The sequence below is a fragment of the Ursus arctos genome, unplaced genomic scaffold (genome assembly GCF_023065955.2).
Source record: "Ursus arctos isolate Adak ecotype North America unplaced genomic scaffold, UrsArc2.0 scaffold_18, whole genome shotgun sequence".
Lineage (NCBI taxonomy): Eukaryota > Metazoa > Chordata > Mammalia > Carnivora > Ursidae > Ursus > Ursus arctos.
Window position 1 is genome coordinate 39,820,440 of NW_026622852.1, and position 19,991 is coordinate 39,840,430.

A 19,991-nucleotide genomic window follows, 5' to 3' on the forward strand; every position below is an offset into this window, starting at 1 on the left:
TTATCAACACTTCTAACATTGCATACAATGATCTGTTGTCATGTTTATCCTCATAGTCAACTGGGAACTTCTGAAAAAAAAAATTACATCAATTTTAACTTTGTATCCAAAGCATGAGAACAATGTTCTCCTGGAACATAGTTTCTTTTAAAATTTGTTGAGGAATAAAGGAAAAGAAATAACTGAATAGGAAAGCCGTTTGTTTACCTTGTTACCTGAACAGTCTTGTTCATATAATTTTGCTCAGTATTTTCCATTGTACAGCGACTGGCCCTTAATGATGTCTCCCAAACCCAAATGATTACAAAATAGTTACAATGGGCTATTGAATTTGGGGATGAGCTTAGTATGAAAAGGCCCCAATAGTTGTTTCTATTTCCTGAAATTGCACAATGGGCTGTTTGATGCTTCTTCACACTTGAGATAACACTTCAAACTTATTCCCACAACAAAATAAAGGTTTAACAGTAATCTGAAAGTATTTTTGAAACATAAAATTGCCAGCTGGATGGAGGGCTCATCTTAACAAATTTATTCTCAGTTTGGTGCTATGCAAATATTGTAATCTTTTCTTTTTTTAAACATCTATCTATCTATCTATCTATCTATCTATCTATCTATCAGTCTGATAGAGAGAGAGAGCACAAGCATGGGGAGAGGCACAGGGAGAGGGAGAAGCAGGCTATCCGCTGAGCAGAGAGCTCGATGTGGGGCTCCATCCCAGGACCCTGGGATCATGACCTGAGCCAAAGGCAGTTGCTGAACTAACTGAGCCACCCAGGCTCAGTCTTCTTGTCATCTTTTTTTTTAAAAACCAAGTCTGAGCTAAAAAAACAAAACAAAACAAAACACAACAAAATATGTATATATATTGTCATGTAAACTAGACTCTGGAAGCTTTGCCTTCTGTTAATCCTGATAGCCTGATGCATTTTATTCTGAGTATTTTAAAGGTATTTATTACACCAAATAATATGAACACTTACTCAGTATCTCTGTTTCTTATGCGTCAGAAGGCCCTCTGTATATCTAAATACCTTTTTAATCTTATTCTGTGCTTCATATAATATTACATTTCAAGGCCTGAAATAAAAGGAATTTATTCGTGGAATAAAAGTATCTTTGTTTGCTCTTTACTATTATATTTTTCCTATTCCATACAATTGTCATCTAATTGCACTTGTTTCTGATTGACTAAACCAGTTTGTTGGCAAGAAAATGAGAGCTATAGGATATTCTTGTGTAAAATGCAAGACTCGTGGAATGGGATACGCTTCTATTACAGATAGACTGATTTGCTAAAAAAAATCCTTATAAGTGTAATTTTATTTTTTTATATGTAAAAACAGTAGAGAGAGAAGTGGAGAAAACAAGTGATCTAGATGAAATTAGAATGAATGAGCTCTATTAAGGAATAGTAATAATACTTTCGTGGAATTTACATGTGCTTAAAACTGTTCTGAATATTTAAAATGTGTTAAATTTAATCCCCACAACATATAGCCAGTAAATGGTAGGGCTGGGATTCAAACCCCATCACTCTGAAGTTCACAGTGGATGGGCTTAACTGATAGTCTACACGGAATCCTAAAACACAGCATTCTTAAGATAAAAGGTATTTTGTAGAGATCCTAAGCTCAGGTGATACTGGTTATCTCAATAGCCTTTGCTACTTAGTAAAAGTTAAATTCACTCTTGAATTATATTGTTAATGCTGTGAAATACTACCAGAAGAAGCAGATTTGATTGTCATTTCCCTGAATTATTTTATGGGAAGAAAGCACTTATGAAAAAGACTGTTCTTTTTTATTCTTCTACTTGTTGTTTACTCTCTTAGATGAATTGTTCTTTTTTTTTTTTTTTTTTTTTTTTAAAGATTTTATTTATTTGACAGGGATAGAGACAGCCAGCGAGAGAGGGAACACAAGCAGGGAGAGTGGGAGAGGAAGAAGCAGGCTCATAGCAGAAGAGCCTGATGTGGGGCTCGATCCCAGATCGCCGGGATCACGCCCTGAGCCGAAGGCAGACGCTTAACCGCTGTGCCACCCAGGCGCCCCTAGATGAATTGTTCTGAAATGACAACATATTTTACGAAATTCCTCTTAACTGAAGCAAAACATGTGGTAAAAGAAAAGAGCAAGCTGTTTAAATTGCCAGTGTATCAGCATAAAATATATGATCTATTCTTAATATATTTTCCTACATCTCCGATGGTGAAATTGACCTATACAGAACATTTGGTTTCCAAACTAAATAATGCTAAACAAAAATCTACTTCACAATCTGAACTGTGAGGATTGATTATCTACTATATGTTGTTTAAAATAACTTAATATTTTACTTGCTTATATAAAGAGCATTGGCTTTGAAGTCTGACAGACCTAGGTCCAAACTCCAGCTCCCTCACTTATAAGGTGTGTCACCTGGATAGCTAACTTAATCTTTTGGCTTCTAATTATACATTTCATGACTTTTGTGAAAATCAAGTTAATATTTCAAAAACTCTCTGGTATATAATTCATGTTCTTGTGTTCAATAAAAGAGTCTCATCCTCAGTTCAATAAATATTAGTGTCTCTTTCAATAAACTGTGGAGTTTGTTTACACACACACACACACACGCAGCTTAGGTGAAGTTTTTAACATTATAAACTTCAATAAATAAATTGAATTGAGTCTATCTAAAAAGAAAGCGATTTTAGGGGTACCTGGCTGGCTCAGCCAGTGGAACATGCAATTCTTGATCTCAGTGTCATGAGTTCAAGTCCCACGTTGGGGGTAGAGATTACTTTAAAAACAAAACAAAAGTCTAAAGAAAATAAATAAAAATTTTAAAAGCAATTTTTAAAACATTTTGAAAAAGAAAATACTTGACATTTATATCAGACATATTTGCAAGTATTTTAAATTTAGCTGCCTTTAAGAATAAACACTGGTGCTTCCGCCTAGCACGCTAGCACCCTATGGATTAAAATAAAATCAAATACGAAAGTTGAAAAGAAATGAGTGTGAGGTAAATCTTTTTAATTAGTCGTTTGGATGTGAGTTAGCAAAACACCTGTGAATGAAATGAACTCTAGTGAACTCCAGGCACTCCCCTGGACCACACCCAGACATACAAACACACTCTACCTGTGGATTGTCAGGATCAGGCCCTGAACTGAGAGTTCGCCTAGAACCTTTGCGCATTTGAGGGCTATTCACAGTAATATATAGTATCTTAGGATTTGTTCCTACCCATTTCATGGGTAACAAAACCAGCGTAAGTTAAGCACCTGAGCTAATACAGTAGATAAAGCATTTTTCTAACTAATTGCAAACATGCTTAGGGGAAAAAAAGCAACAAGAATTAAATTCTTTCTTTTGGCATTAGCACCACAGATTTCAAATCAATTGATTCTAACTTTGTTTTTGAAACTTCAGATTTACTCGATTTCTGGAGGATCACCTTTTTTTGTTTGTTTAATCTTATTTTTAAAACTTTTTTTATAGGGCTGAAAATTTACAGTATACCTGCCTTTTTAAAATAACACATTCACCATAGGGAATGGAATTGTGATTTTGAAAATGTTTATATGAAAGATTCTTTATAATAATGACAAAGATGGAAAATATGTCCGATGCTGATATACACATCATGCTGTTGACTGTCAAGTAGAGCCTGGGCGTTGGAGCAGGTCTTCAGGTTGTGATTAGGCAAACTAATGTGTAGTTACTCTCACTCTGTGATCTATTTGTATAATATGAAGGAAGGGTTATGGTAGTTAACGTGTCCATGCATATTTTTTCCACAAAGAAAAAATATTTTTAAAGTATTTGCAAACAAAGGAGAAAGGTGAGCAATTTTTCCAGTGACTTCTCTCAGTGTAGATTATTTATTCATTTGTCCAACAAATATTTGAGTGCCTAGAAGGTGCAAAGCCCTAGTATCTGATGACAACTAGTTTATCTCACTTATTCTGACACAACATTTTCAATATATATGTTTTTGAGTGGAGTACTTATTAATTTTTAAAAGATAGACTTTATTTTCTGGAGTTTTAGGCTAACAACAAAACTGAGCAGAAATTACGGACAGTTCTCATATACTCCCTGCCCCAACACATGCACAGTCTCCCTGCTATCAACATCACCACCAGAATGGTGCATTTGTTATAGCTGATGAACCTCCACTGACACATCATTATCATCCAAAGACCACAATTTATACTAGAATTCACTCTTAGTGTTGTAAATTCTATGGGTTTTGACAAATGTGTAATAGTGTATCCACCATTGTAGTATTGTACAGAATAGTTTCAACGCTCTAAAAATCCTCTGTGATCTGCCTATTCATCCCTCCTCTCCTCCCTGGATAACTACTGATCTTTTTACTGTCTCCATAGTTTTGCCTTTCCCGGAATGTCATATAGTTGGAAAGATTCTTTCCCTTAGTGGTATACATTTAAGCTTCCTCCATGTCTTTCATGGCTTGATAGCTCATTTCTTCTTGGTGCTGAATAATATTCCATTGTTTGGACGTACCACAGTTTATTTATCCATTAATCTACTGAAGGACATGGTTACTTCCACGTTTTGTCAGTTATGATTAAAGCTGTTATAAACATCTGTGTGCAGGTTTTTGTGTGGACATGTTTTCAGCTCACTTGGGTAAATACCAAGGATACAATTGCTGGATCATATGGTAAGGGTATGTTTAGTTTTGTAAGTAACTGCCAAACTATCTTCCAAAGTGTACCACTCGTAATATGAAAAAAAATTATGAAAAATTTCTACTTGATTTTTATCAATTCCTTTGTAAAATAGAAAACTGACCATTTTTTCACCATAAAAACAATAATGCTCGTTATAGGAAATCAACAACATAAAAAGTAAAAAATATTAACACATTTCATTCTTCAAAGACAAATACTTATAATCATCTGGTGTAATTTTTTTGTCTTTTTTTCTATGCATAGCCTTTCAGTGCCACATTTTAAACTTGATTTATCTAGAATCTTACCAAAGATGATGTTTTTCTTAGAAACAACCCAAATCAGGAATCCTGATTGTTGAAAATGTAACTTTAAAAAATGTAATACCAACTTTTAAATACAGGCAATTGGGGCATAATGTAACTAAGAGTATCAACTTGCCAAAGATAAATTGTTTTGTTTCTCTGGAGTAACTTATGTACCTATGTTCTCCCAGCCTTCTGCCCTATCTTTTCTGGGACATGGGGCTAGAACCAATAAAATTTCATTTCACTTTCAGTTTCCAGTCAGCTAAATATTTTGGTTTGGGTTTGGTTCAAGCCAAAAATGTGTTCTAACTACTTGGTTTGAATCAGATATTTTGAATTCTTTTCTTGTTAAGGTTTTATAAACTAAAATATCTCAGGCCATTAAATGACAATCAAATTTGGATTTTGTTTGTCTCTGAAAATATTGCTCCTCAAACTGTATGAATTCTAATATATACTAAAGCTACTGGATTGTCCCTGGAAAGAATCAGAAGCCCTGACCTCAGTGAAATTGGTTTTCTAAGAGAGGAGGGCCCTTTAGAAGACAACAACAAAAATGTTAACTGCCAAGAAGTAAGATCAGTGGACAGGGTCGTTGCTAGATTCCTATGCTGCTGTGCTACGTGGAAGAAATGTACACTTTTATAGTATCTATAGAATGTTAGGATTATATATTCTAATGTTAGGATTATATATTCATGCATATTCATTTTAGAATATGCAATCCTAATATTCTGTAGATACTATAGAATGGTTTGGACACGACCAAGTTTAACTAGGCCTAAGTACAACATAGCTGGTCTTTAATCTACTGATTATACTCAATTATACTAATTCTGTTGATTCTTATGAATATGTGCTTCTTTCACTTTTCTTGGCCTCATTTTCCATGTTATTGTTCATACTGTATAAAATCTTTTGTTGTAAGGTTCCAAGAAAACATTTTGGAGAAAAGCAGAATATAACAAAATGCTTTAATTGACCAATTGATATAGTTCACTGAATCTAAGAGGGCAGTCATTGTAAGAGGCACTGTTATTTACATCTTATCAAGAAAAAACATCTACTAGTTAGGGTTAAGATGTTACTGACTGTGAGATACATTTCAGAAATGTTAAAATATGTTAAAGTGTTTTTTTAAAGAGGGGGGAGGGGCAGAGGGAGAGGGAGAATCTTAAGGAGAATCTCACAACCCTGAGATCTTGACCTGAGCTGAAACCAAAAGTGGGACTTAGCCAACTGAGCCACTCAGGTGCCCCACATTAAAGCGTTTTTAAAAGTGAGTCCTAGGGGTACCTGGGTAGCTCAGTGGGTTAAGCATCAGATTCTTGGTTTTGGCTCAGGTCATGATTTAGGGTTGTGAGATCAAGGCCCTGTGGGTGGGGAGTAGGACTCTGCACTCATCATGGAGTCTGCTTGAGATTCTCTCTCTCTCCCTCTGTCGCTCCCCCCACTGGTGTGGGCATGCCATCTCTCTCATAAATAAATAAATAAGTAAATAAATAAATAAATAAAATCTTTTTCTTTTTAAAGTGAATCCTAGAATTAATGAACTACAATGGTGATGTTTTAAAAATTTTCCATTTGTAGTTATTTTGCTGATAGCATTCTTTTTTTTTTTTTTTAAGATTTTATTTATTTATTCGACAGAGATAGAGACAGCCAGCGAGAGAGGGAACACAAGCAGGGGGAATGGGAGAGAAAGAAACAGGCTCATAGCAGAGGAGCCTGACGTGGGGCTCGATTCCATATCACCGGGATCACACCCTGAGCCAAAGGCAGACGCTTAACCGCTGTGCCACCCAGGCGCCCCTGCTGGTAGCATTCTATCCCACTCTAACTTTAATTCCTTAACCAGTTACTCTGAACAAGTGGAAGTTTCATTTGTAAACATTGTTCCTTCTCATTGACTTCACCCCAGTAAAACGCAGAGTATAGTGAATGCAGAATTGGGACTCAGTACAGACATCAATTGAAATTCTTCTCTGATTGTAGTTTACCATTTAACTGTAGATTAAGGTACTTCGTTTAATCAATATCAAACATAATAAATAGCAACGATAAAATAACCTTTTCAAAATGGAATTCAATTCTGAAATCTCTCAAGGGAGGTCATGGATTATTTAAAAGGAAATCACTGGAAATAATAAACATTGTCTAAACATAAAACAATCAAGAAACAATATAAACTCATCTAGGCTAAAGAAACAAACAGAAACATTTAGTACTAGATTAAAACATCTCCCTGAACTGATTTAAAATTAAGATAACAGCTAAATTGACTTACTATCCAAAGTGTCACTTGTTTACATTTTAGAGCAGTGCTACCCACATGTGTAATTTAAAATTTTCTAGTAGCTAGACACATTTAAAAAGTAAAACAACAAAAAGTGAAATTAATAATTTTTAATTTAACCCAATATATCAAAAATATTGTTTCGACATGTAATCAATATAAAATTTATTAAGGAGGCGGTCTTTGACATCCAGTGTACGGTTTAGACGCACAGGACCTCCAAATTCCTACCACCCACCTTTTAAGCGCTCAATAGCCCCGTATGGCTACCGTGTTGAACAGTAGTCTTACGGGACGTTGATATTAACTGATTCCTTACATTCCGAGTTTGAGAATTTCTTTTACATTACACGCTGTCTCTATGGTGCTTACGAATCTGTGAGGAGTAAGATTATTTTGCTCTCGGGTCGGTTGCGGTCAAAGATAACACAGCATGAGAAGCAGTGAGGGAGGAAGGCAATGGGACAGCCAAGCGCCCAGGAACGTGGCCTGGAGGAGGGCCTAAGCCTCTCTGAGCAGTGCCGGCCAGAGAAGCTGCAGAGACAGCTTTGGAAGCTGGATTTCCAGACAACTCGGGGGGCCGCCTGGAACTCCGTGTCTTTCTCTGGGACGCCTGGAAACACTGGAGCCCACAGAGGGCAAGCAGTCTTCGAGCCGGACACAGGGTCACGTGCCGCCACCGCCGAAGGAGGCCGGCCCAGAGGTGCAGTGGCCCCCGCCGCCCGACGCCGAGGATTAGGCCGGGCCGGAGACAGGAGCCCGCGGGGAAGGCGGGCTAGCGTCCAGCAGAAGCCTCCCAGGGGCGCGCTCCCGACGGTGACGGTGACGCAGCGGGCGCGAGGGCGGCAGGGTGGGCGGGGAGCAGCGGCGCGCACCGCCCCTTAGAGGGACGGGCGCCGCCGTTCCGGAGGGCGGGGGCGGGGCGGGGCGCGCCGGGGAGTCGGAGCGCTGGCCGCCGGTTTCGATTAGTGCGCGGAGCTGCGGCGGCGGAGCAGGGTGCGGAGTTGTGCGGCCCGGAGTCGGGCGGCGGGGCGGCGGGGCGTTGGCATCGGGGGCGCCGGCGCGCGGGGTCCGGCCGGCGACCGCGAGGGTGTGGAGAGGCGAGCCTGAGCGCGGGCCACGGCCCCTCTGACCACGGAGCCCGGCCACCGCAGCGCCCGCAGCCGCGAGCGCGCCCAGAACAGAGCGCGAACGAGTGCGCGCGGGCGGGGCGCGCAGGCCCTGCCCGCCCCTTCCGTCCCCACCCCCCTCCGCCCCTTCCTCTCCCCATCTTCCTCTCCCCTCCTGCGCCCCCGCGCCGGGCGCCCACCCTGTCCTCCTGCGGGAGCGCGGTCCGCGGCGGCGGCCGGAGCGGGCCGGGCCGGGCCGGGGGATGGCGCTGCTGGACCTGGCCTTGGAGGGAATGGCCGTCTTCGGGTTCGTCCTCTTCTTGGTGCTGTGGCTGATGCATTTCATGGCTATCATCTACACGTGAGTGAGGGGCTGCTGGAGGAGCCGTTGGCGCGGGGGTCAGGGCCTCGGGGTGGGAGGGTGGGAGGCATTGCGCTTTGGAGAGGATTGGGCTCGGGTGGGGGTGGAGAAAGCTAATTCTCTTACTGTCCCCCCCCCCCCATTCCCTTTCCCCTTGGACCAGCTGGGGCGAGGGTCCTTGAGGGGGAAAAGTGATAAGTGAGGGGTTTTGCTGGGCTGCGGGCGACTGCACGGCCAGGGGAAAGGAGACTGTGCTCTTTCTACGTGTCGGGCGGAAGGTTGCTTGCTAGGTTTCATTGTGTTGGGAATTCGTTTGGGCCAAGATGTATATTGTGTTGTTGCTGCTGTTGTTTTCTCGACCTGGACGACATTTCTATTATGATGATCGTTCCCACTCTTCTGGGAGTTGCACACAGCTACCCGGAGACCTCCCTGTGGATTTTCTTCCTGGAAGAGCTCTGTGCTTTTAGATAGGTATGGAGCACCTGTCCACCTTGAAAAATGTCCACCAAACCTCCGGGCTGACGTTATAGCCTTGAGTCATGTCAGCTTGTACATTTCATTTTGGTTTTCTTTCCTTTTTCCAATTCCTTATTTATAGCCCCCCCCTTTTCATTATTCAACAAATTCTCCTTGAGGCCTACTAGATGCCATTCACTGGGGACACAGTGGTGAGAAGGACAGAATTCCTGTCCTCATAGAGCTTACATTCTAGAAGGGAGAGACAGGTAATAAAAATTCGAATAAGGTTATTTCAGATAGTGATAAAGTCTGTGAATAATATAAACCAGGGTGGTGGGATGAATAATGACAGAAGGTATGTGTCTAGTTTTGACATTTCAATTTTTTAAATGTCTTTAAAATAAAATCTGTTTTTCCAAAGAAGTGAAAGAATTGCATAGAGCACATTTCTGATATAGATTCACTGGCATTTTAGCCTGAAAAAAAAGAATACATAGTAATCTTTATCGCCAACTAGAAGAGGGCATGTGTTAATAGAGAGATGGGAGGACTTTTAAGAAATTCGTTGCTTCCCCCCCCCTTTTTTTTTTACCACAGAAAAATGTGCTTTTTCTTTTGGAAATTCTGCATTTTAGTAGTATAGGGTGGCATTTCGTGGTACTGGAGAAAGATGCTACATTGTAGAAGACATACCGATACTTCTTTGGAGGTGAAAGAAAACATGCCATTTGGATTTTGCTGATATTAGTGTTTGTAGTTTGTGAGCTCTTGTCACTGAACACTTTCTGGAGTTCATTTTAAATATATGAGTTCTTAAAAATCAATTTTGTTACTTTTTTCCAATCATAATAATTTTTAAAAATGCCTACTATATAAGGAATTTAGACAATACAGAGAGGAATAAAGAAGAAAGTTAAACGTACACACCAAAACTCCACTACCTTGTTAACCTTTTGTGACTGTTGTTCCAATTGTGTGTATGTGGAGAGAGAGAGAGAGAGAGAGGAAGGAGAGAGGAAGGTGGGAGTCAGCATTGTGATTATTGTTCTGTAGCTTGCTTTTAAAATTAATCTATTTAGTAAATGCTTCTTGGGAAGCTCTTGTACAAGGCACTATTCTAGGTGATGGAAGTAAGGTTGAAGAACAAGGCGTCCAGGCTTTGCCCAATCTGCTCACATGGAGTTTCCATGTAAAGTGTCATGACCCTTTTTTTCCATGTCAATAAATGTATGATCTCTGCATCATTTTAAATAGATGCATGGCACTTTCGTTTATGAGGTACTAATATGTGTTTGTTGTTATTAATTGGCATTTAGGTTGTCAATTCATCAAGATTACAAACACTGGTGAATTCATATGGATACATTTTGATAGAGGATTTCCATAGTTTACATTCCTGAAAGAGGAATTATTGGGCCAGAAGCTTGCGCATTTTAAACTTTGATACATATTGCCCTATAGAAAGTTGTATCTAGTCATAGTCCTGGTAACAATGTATGATGGTGCCCATTTCCCCTTACTGAGTATCAGGCTCTTCACTATTTTCTGTTATTTTCATTCCTTTAATTACTAGTTCCATTGAACATTTTTCATATATTGATATCCTAGTTACATCTAGTTGTAAATTATATACTCATAATCCTTTGTGATGCAATCCATTGCTCTGTTAATCTTGATACGAAGATTGTTTTTCTGTGGTAGGTTGCAGTTTTTTCCCTAGCTTTTTTTTTTTTTTTTTTTTTTTTGGGTCTTTCAACTATGTTCGTATGTTTAACATAGAGAAAAGTATGTGTGCCTGTGTTTTGGGTTCTCAGGGCTTTTTTTTTTTTTTTTTTTTTAATGTTTCTGATCTGTGTAATTTTATATGTAGTCCTCCAATTATTATATAGTTAATATCTGTTTTTCTTTAGTAATTTGAATTCCATTGTTTTTTGGGTTTTTTTTTTACATTTTATTCTGTAATGTACTCATTTTACTTCATTATATGATGAGAGCCAGAACCTTAATTTTAGATTCATATAAATATTTAGCCACTTGTCCCAAAATCACTTAGTGAATTATTATTTGATTGTTCCATGGTTTTGAAATACTGTATTATAGACTAAATTCTTCTGTATACTTGCATATGTCTCAAGGCTCCCAGTGCTGTTTCACTGATCTATTCTAGTGTCCACTGTTTTAATTAATGAAGTTTTATTACCTTATTACTGGTGAGGCAGACCCCTCATTCTTTTCAAAACTTCATTGGCTTTTACACATTTTTACTTAAAGATGTACTTTAAAATTTTTAACAAGACCCTAAATAATCTTCTTTTTTTAACTGCAATTTTTAAATCTTGTTTTTAAATTGGAGTTATTAAATTCACAGCTCAGTTTGGAAAAATTTGACTTCTTTCAACATAGGACTGTGATATATCCCCTTCCCTCAATTATTCATACATAATGATAAAGTCATACCTCTTTAATTAAAATGAACACTAGTGATATAGCCTAATATTCCAAGTAACCTGTGCTGTTAGACTTGAGACAACTCCACAGTTCTTTTAAGTTATTTATTTTGTGTTTAATGATGAACAGCAGAGTTCTCTTTAAATACTTTGGGTTTGAGAATAACTTAGCTTGGTTAAAATACTGTAGGGAGGCTTTGTATTTATTTGTGTATTTATTTTCTAATGCCCCATATAGTTAACCTTTGTGACTGATAGTAACAGGATCCTGAAAACAGAATGAAAAAAAATGCAATTAATTTATAACAGATGATAATGAACAGCTAATTAAAGGAATTTTGTGAATACCGTTCTGAAATGGGCAATTCAACATAGAGCAAATAGTCAACAGCTTTATTTATAAATTAAATCTTAACCTTTTTGGGGGTAGCTTCCTTTCTTCTGGTCCCACCTTCAAAATTACTTACATGTTTGATCTGATTACTTTCTTATTGAAATAAAGATACTTCCCAGTTAAATGAGTTATTTTCAGCAGAGAACTACGGTTTGTGCCCCCCCCACAACTGTACTTAGTGAAATTGCAAACCTGATATCTAACATTTTGACAAGGAAAGCTAAAGAACACTGGCAACAATATTTTGGTTAAAATAGTGTGTTCACATTCTGTATTTTATTGAAGAATATATTTTCTGAACACATGTTCTGTATCTCTCAAATCTTTTTTGCAATAAGGTAAAGTGTACATAAAATAAGCAGATATTGAAACTCTCCTTCCACTTTGTGCTTGCAACTGGTGGAAATGGAGCCTATTTCAAAAACTTAACATTGCTCCATTATGTCACATTAAAGAGATTAATCATGGACACCTACTTGTTAAAAGCATTTAAGTCATGCAAATATTATAGTAAATGGCTAAGGAAAGATATAAAACTTTTAAAAACCAAATGGTTATTTTTTAAAATTAAATACAGTGTGTAATGGTATCTAGTTAATTTAGATTCGGTGTTCTATTGAATCGTGTCCTCTCTTAGAAAGAGAGCTAAGTATTGGCCTATGTTAAAAAATGGAGCTCAGGAGCACCTGGCTGGCTCAGTTGGTAGAGCATGCAACTCTTGATGTCAGGGTTGTGAATTCGAGCCCCACATTGGGTGTAGAGATTACATACATACATACATAAACAAACTAACTCCAAAAAATGGAGCTCAGTGTGATTAATATAATGAATGGCTCTTGCTCAAATTATTCAGATTTCACAAATGTCTCACAATTCCTATAAGCCTGCAATTAAAAAAAAAGAAAAGGGCGCCTGGGTGGCTCAGTTGGTTAAGCATCTGCCTTCAGCTCAGGTCGTGATCTGGGTCCTGGGATCGAGCCCCACATGGGGCTCCCTGCTTAGTGGAGAACCTGCTTCTCCCGCTCCCTCTCTGCCTGCCACTTTGCCTATTTGTGCTCTCTCTCTCTCTGTCAAATAAATAAATAAAATCTTTCAAAAAAATTTTTTTAAATTTAGAAATGGAGATAATTTATAAGCTAGAAAGCCATTCTTTTTAAAGGTTTTATTTATTCATTTGAGAGAGAGCTCACGAGGGCATGCGACCATGAGCAGCAGAGTGGGGCAGAGGGAGAGGGAGAAGCAGACTGGTCCCAGCTGAGCAGGGAGCCCCATGTGGGGCTCGATCCCACAACCCTGAGATCACGACCTGAGCCAAAATCAAGAGTGGGATGCCCAACCCACTGAGGCACCCTTCCTTTCCAATTTTCATATTGAACTGATGCTTAGCATTTTTTAAATACATTTTAGATGGCAGACACTTGTGGGATTTCTACCTATGATATTCAGATTAGAGTCTAAAATTCAGGGCTCCTATGCCCAAGATTTTTTTTTTTTAATTTCAAAAAAACCCTAATGATTCTAGCCTCAGTAGGCAGAGTTGGTTAAGTGATCTTGGAGTTTTTCCTTTTTGAGAGCTAGTGTGGTTTGATAGCTTGGGAGCTGCGGTGAAATCCTACAGAAGTCTGGACCAGTCGTTTTCTTCTCTTTTTAGCCCTTGTGAGCCATATTGCTGGATGATAAGGGTATCTGAGCAAGGCACCTTGCTTTTTTCCCTCCCATCTGCCTTTTTCTTCTTCTCTCTCTCTCCCCATTTCTCCCTCTCCTTGGATTACTATTTTTTGTCCTCTATTTGTAATGTTCTAATGTTCAGTGCTAGGCTTTATCTTCTGATTGACTGGAGGTGCTGGGCTAGTGTGGAAATACTTTTTGTATCTGTAAATATTAACTGCCCTCTAAAGCAGAGGTCTTTCCCTGGAGTTTCCTTTCAGGTTCATTCTACTTTTTCAAACCTTTGTAGTGCAACAACTTTTATACCTGCTGCATAGCTTTTGAGTGCAATTTTAGATAGTATGATCTTTACCTTAAATTCATTAATACGGTGGTGTTCTGAGCTGTAGTGGAATGTAAATTGAGAGCTTCCTTTCTGGGTTCAGTTCTGAGGATGCTCTTGGACTTTGGTCACGTGTTGATCAGTCAGGGCCATTGCTGCCAAGACCACTTTTGGGAGAATGAATGAGGCAATTGAGCCCCTTAACCTGAGCCTGGAAAGATACGGAATTGGATGATAGTGTGACAGCTTTAAAAAGCAAAATGACGATTGTAATTCAGTGTTAATATTCAGTGATGGTTCCAACTCATCATCCCACCCTTTTCCTATATCTTGAGTGCAGTACCCTTTCTCTCTACTCTAGATAATTGAAACTGTCTCTATTCACTGGTATCTCTACCAACAGCCTCGTTCCCTTTCTACTTTTTTTTTCTTACTGTAGCCTTATCTTCCTGGAGCACTAATCTTAGATCATGTGCTTAAAATTTTACCTTGGTTCCCTCATTGCCTTCAGGTTAACATTCAGGTTCCTTAACAAGACATGCATAGTTCTTCAGGAGCTGAGCCCTTGCACCTAATTCTTCAGCAGTATTGAATTACTGACATTCCCCTGAATATGCTGTGTATTTTCTTTAGAATTCTTTCCTTCTTTCCTTTTTTTCCCTCCCTCTCTTCTAACTTCTACTCATTCAAGTCTATTTAGACTTTGCTTTTTACTGTATTAGGCTCTTCTTTTTTAAGATTTTATTTATTTGTCAGAGAGAGAGAGAGCACAAGCAGGGGGAGTGGCAGGCAGAGGGAAAAGCAGGCTCCCCGCTGAGCGGGAGCCTGATGCGGGACTGGATCCCAGCACCCTGAGATCATGACCTGAGCTGAAGGCAGACGCTTAACTGACTGAGCCACCCAGGCATCCCAGAAACCTCTTCTTATATCCTTCTTTGGTGCCTTGAATTTACCCATCCAGATTGTAAATGTGTGTTCTGTTGTCTCTTTTCCCAATTAGATTGTAAGCTCTCCAGGGTAGGGATAGTGTTTTACTGTTCTGTGTCCAGTGTGTAGTAGGCACTTAATTATTGCTGGTTGAATGAATGAACTTTCAGTTTTTTCCAGTAGTAATGGTGGATTTTTCAGTGTTGTTAGTTCAGTGTCATTGGCCCTTGCGATCTGAAGTAGATGGTCAGATTTGGGGATGCTTTCAGTGGTGATGGACTTTATTTTTTATTTATTTTTTATTTTTAAAAAGATTTTATTTATTTATTTGACAGAGAGAGACAGCCAGCTCGAGAGAGGGAACACAAGCAGGGGAAGTGGGAGAGGAAGAAGCAGGCTCTTAGTGGAGGAGCCTGATGTGGGGCTCGAACCCAGAACGCTGGGATCACGCCCTGAGCCGAAGGCAGCTGCTTAACCACTGCGCTACCCAGGCGCCCCAGTGGTGATGGACTTTAATGAAAGTTATTGGACCAAATGGAATCTTTATTTCAGTATTTCTAATTAATAGCGCGTTAAAATAGAAACAGGGTTCTATTAATAACATGATTACCTACAAATCTGAGCCCCCTCCCCCAGGTTTTCCTATGGGAATTCCTCATAAGTAATCTCTACACTAAGATCTGGCTTTCAGGGGATGCAGAGCCCAGTGCTCTCCTGAGTTGGTTGATGTGCAAATCATAAGTGTCCCCACTTTCCCTCCATCCACAATTTTATTTTATGCACAGAATAAACATCACATTCTGCTTTAGGGAATTTTGTAGAAGAGCATTGGGATAGTTCCATTAGTTTCCTTTTGATTTGAAAAGAGTTTGAGCATACGGCATGTTTGAGGGTCTCCTGTGTTTTTGAGCACTGTGTGCTGGGACCACAGCTTCTGCTGGGCGCCTGGCTTACTTTGTTGCTCTTAGCACAGCACCGTGCTCTATCCATTTCCCATACACTAGGGCCAGCTCTGTTGTCACCAAAGGATAGTGAGTTGGGGGTTCTGGGGGGGGGGGCATGATAAAATTGATGAAGATCTCTTACTTGTTTTCAATGGTAATGGAATCTTTTGTAGTATATAAGTCTACTGTCCAGTGGAAATAGTTTGTGTTTTCCTATAAAGCTAACTCACTATTGGTTATTCTGTGTTCTGTGGGGAATCTCACGTCTGCAGAGTTGAGGTTGAACCAGAAGGTGTGCTTCGTGTTGCCGAAGAAGCCCACTTTGATGCCGTACCATGTGGAAAAGATAGGTGCAGTATGGAAGTGACATGAGTCATGACACATACTGATCATAAACACACGGTAACAGCCTTCCAGGGCACAGTCGCCAGTACCACCACCAGAAGCCTTTCATTATGGGACATTGCAGGCACGGACTCTGAAGAAGGGGACCTACTGATAGGGCAGTCAGCCTCATTTTACACAACATGGTAGGTAACAAGCTTGGTGGCGTGGAGCAGAGGAGATAAATTCCCAGAGTCAGATACAGTGGTTCAACTGAGCCACCCAGCAGAACTGTAAAAAAAAAAAAAAAAGCGTGATGCAGAGTGAACTTTGCCCTCAAGGAATCCATAGTCTCCCTTGAAAGCCTCTGTGACGCTCTCGGGCTGCCCGTCTGCTTTGCACCGAGACTGCTGCAGGGGCCTCCGCCAGCCCACTGAAGGGGCACAGCCTGCCCTCTCTCCAGGGAGCTTCCCGTCGCACCAGGCTTCCCTCCTGCTCAGAGCGAAGTTAGAATATGAACCGGTAAAATGAATCATTTAAAGTGGTACACACTATCAAACCAAAAACTTGTGAGAGAGAGAGAGTGCGAGCAGGGAGGGGAACTGCAAGATGAGACGGATAAAACAGTAGGCCACAATGATGAAAAAGAGCGACAATTTCAGAGACTGAGCTCTTAGGAAATAAAAATCACCTAAGATGAAAGAAGGTCATTCCATCAGCTCAGAAGTTGAAAACCCGGGGCGCCTGGGTGGCTCAGTCATTAAGGGTCTGCCTTTGGCCCAGGGTGTGATCCCAGAGTCCTGGGATCGAGCCCCGCATCGGGCTTCTCCACTGGGAGCCTGCTTCTCCCTCTCCCACTCCCCCTGCTTGTGTTCCCTCTCTCGCTGGCTGTCTCTCTCTCTCTCAAATAAATAAATAAAAATCTTAAAAAAAAAAAAGTTGAAAATCCTTGTGCTGAGAGGTGATTAGGCTTCATCAAGCTAAAGCTACTATAAAGTCCCGCAGAGGAATCCCTGAGTATTTTCTGCCAGTTCCTTGGCGTTCTTTGAAGTGCTCCCTGAATAGATGGCCTTCTAGCTCACAATGGAAAGCAGGACCCCGAAGGCCTCTGTCTTTTGCCAGTGATTCATCCCTCACGACCTTTTGGGCTTCACTTACTCCGAGGAAGCACCCCAGATGGTGTACCAGTACTCCTCCCTGCCGTGAGCCCCTCCTCCCCCTGCCCTTGAGGGTGCAGGGCCTTAATTACATGAATGTGAGTTTTGTGACGGAGTGACTAGCTTCTGATTGAGAATTTAATTTCGAAATCATTCCTCGAGAGTGACACATTGAAATTTTCCTGTGCTTTCTGTCTCCCCAGCATTGCTCACTCACATTCCAGGACCATGTTATTCTTTAAAAATGAAACAAATCAAAACCATTGACCCGACATAGAGGAGGTGCATTCCTTTTATAGCCAGTGTGTTCCTGAAAATGTAATAAAATCAAATTTCTGAAAATCAAACGGATGTAGGTGTTAGGGGAGATTCTGTTTCATAAAGAACTAAGGTTATGATGAAAATCCCAGGTTATGGTTCTGCCGGGCCCGAGGCCTGGGACGTGCTACCCCTTGATTCAGGGCTTTCTGGGTGTTAGGCGTTGTGCGGAGGGCCTCCCCCTGGCCTGGATTAGGGTGAGAAGGCTGCCTTGTAGCATTTGCTCTGGGGACTGCCCTGGGCATGGCGATTTAATGGTGAACAAAACACTCTCTTCTGGACTCTCTCAAAACTTCTCCATCCTAGAAGGCATGTGCTTGGATTACATAGTAACTGGGAGTTACTTTGCCCATCGTGTCTGGTCTTCTCTCAGCTCTGAGTGTGGCAAGCTTTCCCTCTAGCAGAGGCAAGGGAAGGGTTCTTGGGGCAATGGAATCCCACGTCTTGAGTGAGGCTCTGAGGGCAGAGGAATCCAGAGAAGCTAGGACCACACAGCGCCTCTGCCCCATTGAGAACCTCTCTAGCGGTTTAAAAGGACAGCTCAGGCCACTTTCCGTGGATCATTGGTGATATTGATTCCTCTCTGTTGTACTTCCATTGCCTCTGTGCTTTTGGATGATCTCTGTAGAACTTTGAATCGGTTCCTAAATATTGGGCGTAATTTAAACTTTGAATATAATTTTAGCCTAAATACTGCATGTAATTTAAACTTTGCATTAAATGTGTCTTATGCCATGTTTTGACTTACTCTGTTTTAACCATGATTTGGGACTTTTGATGATTCCCCTTTCCCCTTTAATCTTTCTTAATACACAAGGGTTGTTTTATGTTCTAAAAAACCCTCAAGAGCTTGGGTAGCTGAGTCAGTTAAGTGTCCAACTCTTTTTTTTTTTTTTTTTTTTAAGATTTTATTTATTTATTTGACAGAGATAGAGACAGCCAGCGAGAGAGGGAACACAAGCAGGGGGAGAGGGAGAGGAAGAAGCAGGCTCATAGCGGAAGAGCCTGATGTGGGGCTCGATCCCATAACGCCGGGATCACGCCCTGAGCCGAAGGCAGACGCTTAACCGCTGTGCCACCCAGGCGCCCCAAGTGTCCAACTCTTGATTTCTGCTCAGGTCATGATCTCAGGGTTGTGAGATTGAGTGCTGCTTGGAGCCTGCTTAAGATTCTCCCTCTCCATCTGCCCCCCCCCCCCGCAAGTGCTCATGCTCTCTCGCTCTCTCTAAAACAAACAAACAAACAAACAAAAAAACACCAACATAGGGGTGCCTGGCTGGCTCAGTCTGTGGAGCCTGCCACTCTTGATCTTGGGGTTGTGAGTTTGAGCCCACATTGGGTATAAAGATTAATTAAAAACAAAATCTTTAAAAAATAAAAATAAATTAAAAAACACCCAACATAATGGCTTAATATTTATTTCTGAAAGAATCTTTAAATATTGAATTATTAAATATGAATTTCCAGTTCTTCCATTCTGGCATATAAGCCTCATCAATGTTTGACATTTCTAAATCTCTTACTAAAACTATGGTAACTCAGAGAAGTGGAATATGTCCTTAAAATAAGCAGTTTTTAAAAAATTATCAGTCATAGCTATCATTGAATGTTCACGTTGTGGCTTAATCTCGTCTATTTTTCACTACTTTATGAGGTAGGTGCTAATTGTCCACACTTTTTTTAAAAAAGGGGATAAAGAAGTAATTTACCCAAGGATACTCAGTTAGCTGTGAAGCTGGTATAACAGTCCAGGTGATCGGCTCCAGCCCAGGTTCTTAAACCAGCATGCTGCTCTATACAGCCAGTGATAACCTAAAAATAACCCCGGAAGTAATCCGGGATAGAGTATCAGTACGGGACTTTCTCCAGTTGGTGTGAATCTTAAGTTTCTGGTGACTGGCAACATTGAGAGTACCATGGAGAGACCCCCTACTCCTTTTCTGCGGCTCTTCCCCATTGTCACAGTAGTAGAACTGCTCCTTCAGGGCCTCGTCGTTCCCAGCCATCCCGTAACTGATGATCTTCCTGAGTTTCCACCCCTTCTTGCGTTCTTCTCTTCTCAGAGTGATCTGGTCTTCCCTAGGGCCATGGTTCTCAGCTTTGACTGCACTTGGAGTCACCAGGGGAGTCCTTAAAAAAACAAAAATTGCTGCTTGCCTAGGTCTTAGCCCTAGACATTCTGATTTAATTCGTCTGAGCAGCGGGATTTTTTTTTTTTTTTTTTTAACGCTCCAGGTGATTCTTGTGCAGTCAAGGTTGAG

The 19,991-nt window shown here is 40.5% G+C and overlaps 1 protein-coding gene across 1 annotated transcript in view; it reads left to right on the forward strand.

Annotated features, from left to right (window-relative positions):
- The first annotated feature begins 8,571 nt into the window (after positions 1-8,571).
- Positions 8,572-19,991, forward strand: part of UGCG (UDP-glucose ceramide glucosyltransferase) — a 35,727-nt gene continuing 24,307 nt past the window's right edge. The window contains exon 1 of the mRNA XM_026506014.4: positions 8,572-8,767. Within this exon, the coding sequence (XP_026361799.1) occupies positions 8,670-8,767 (98 nt within the window). The 5' untranslated portion in view covers positions 8,572-8,669. The remainder of the gene's footprint in view (positions 8,768-19,991) is intronic.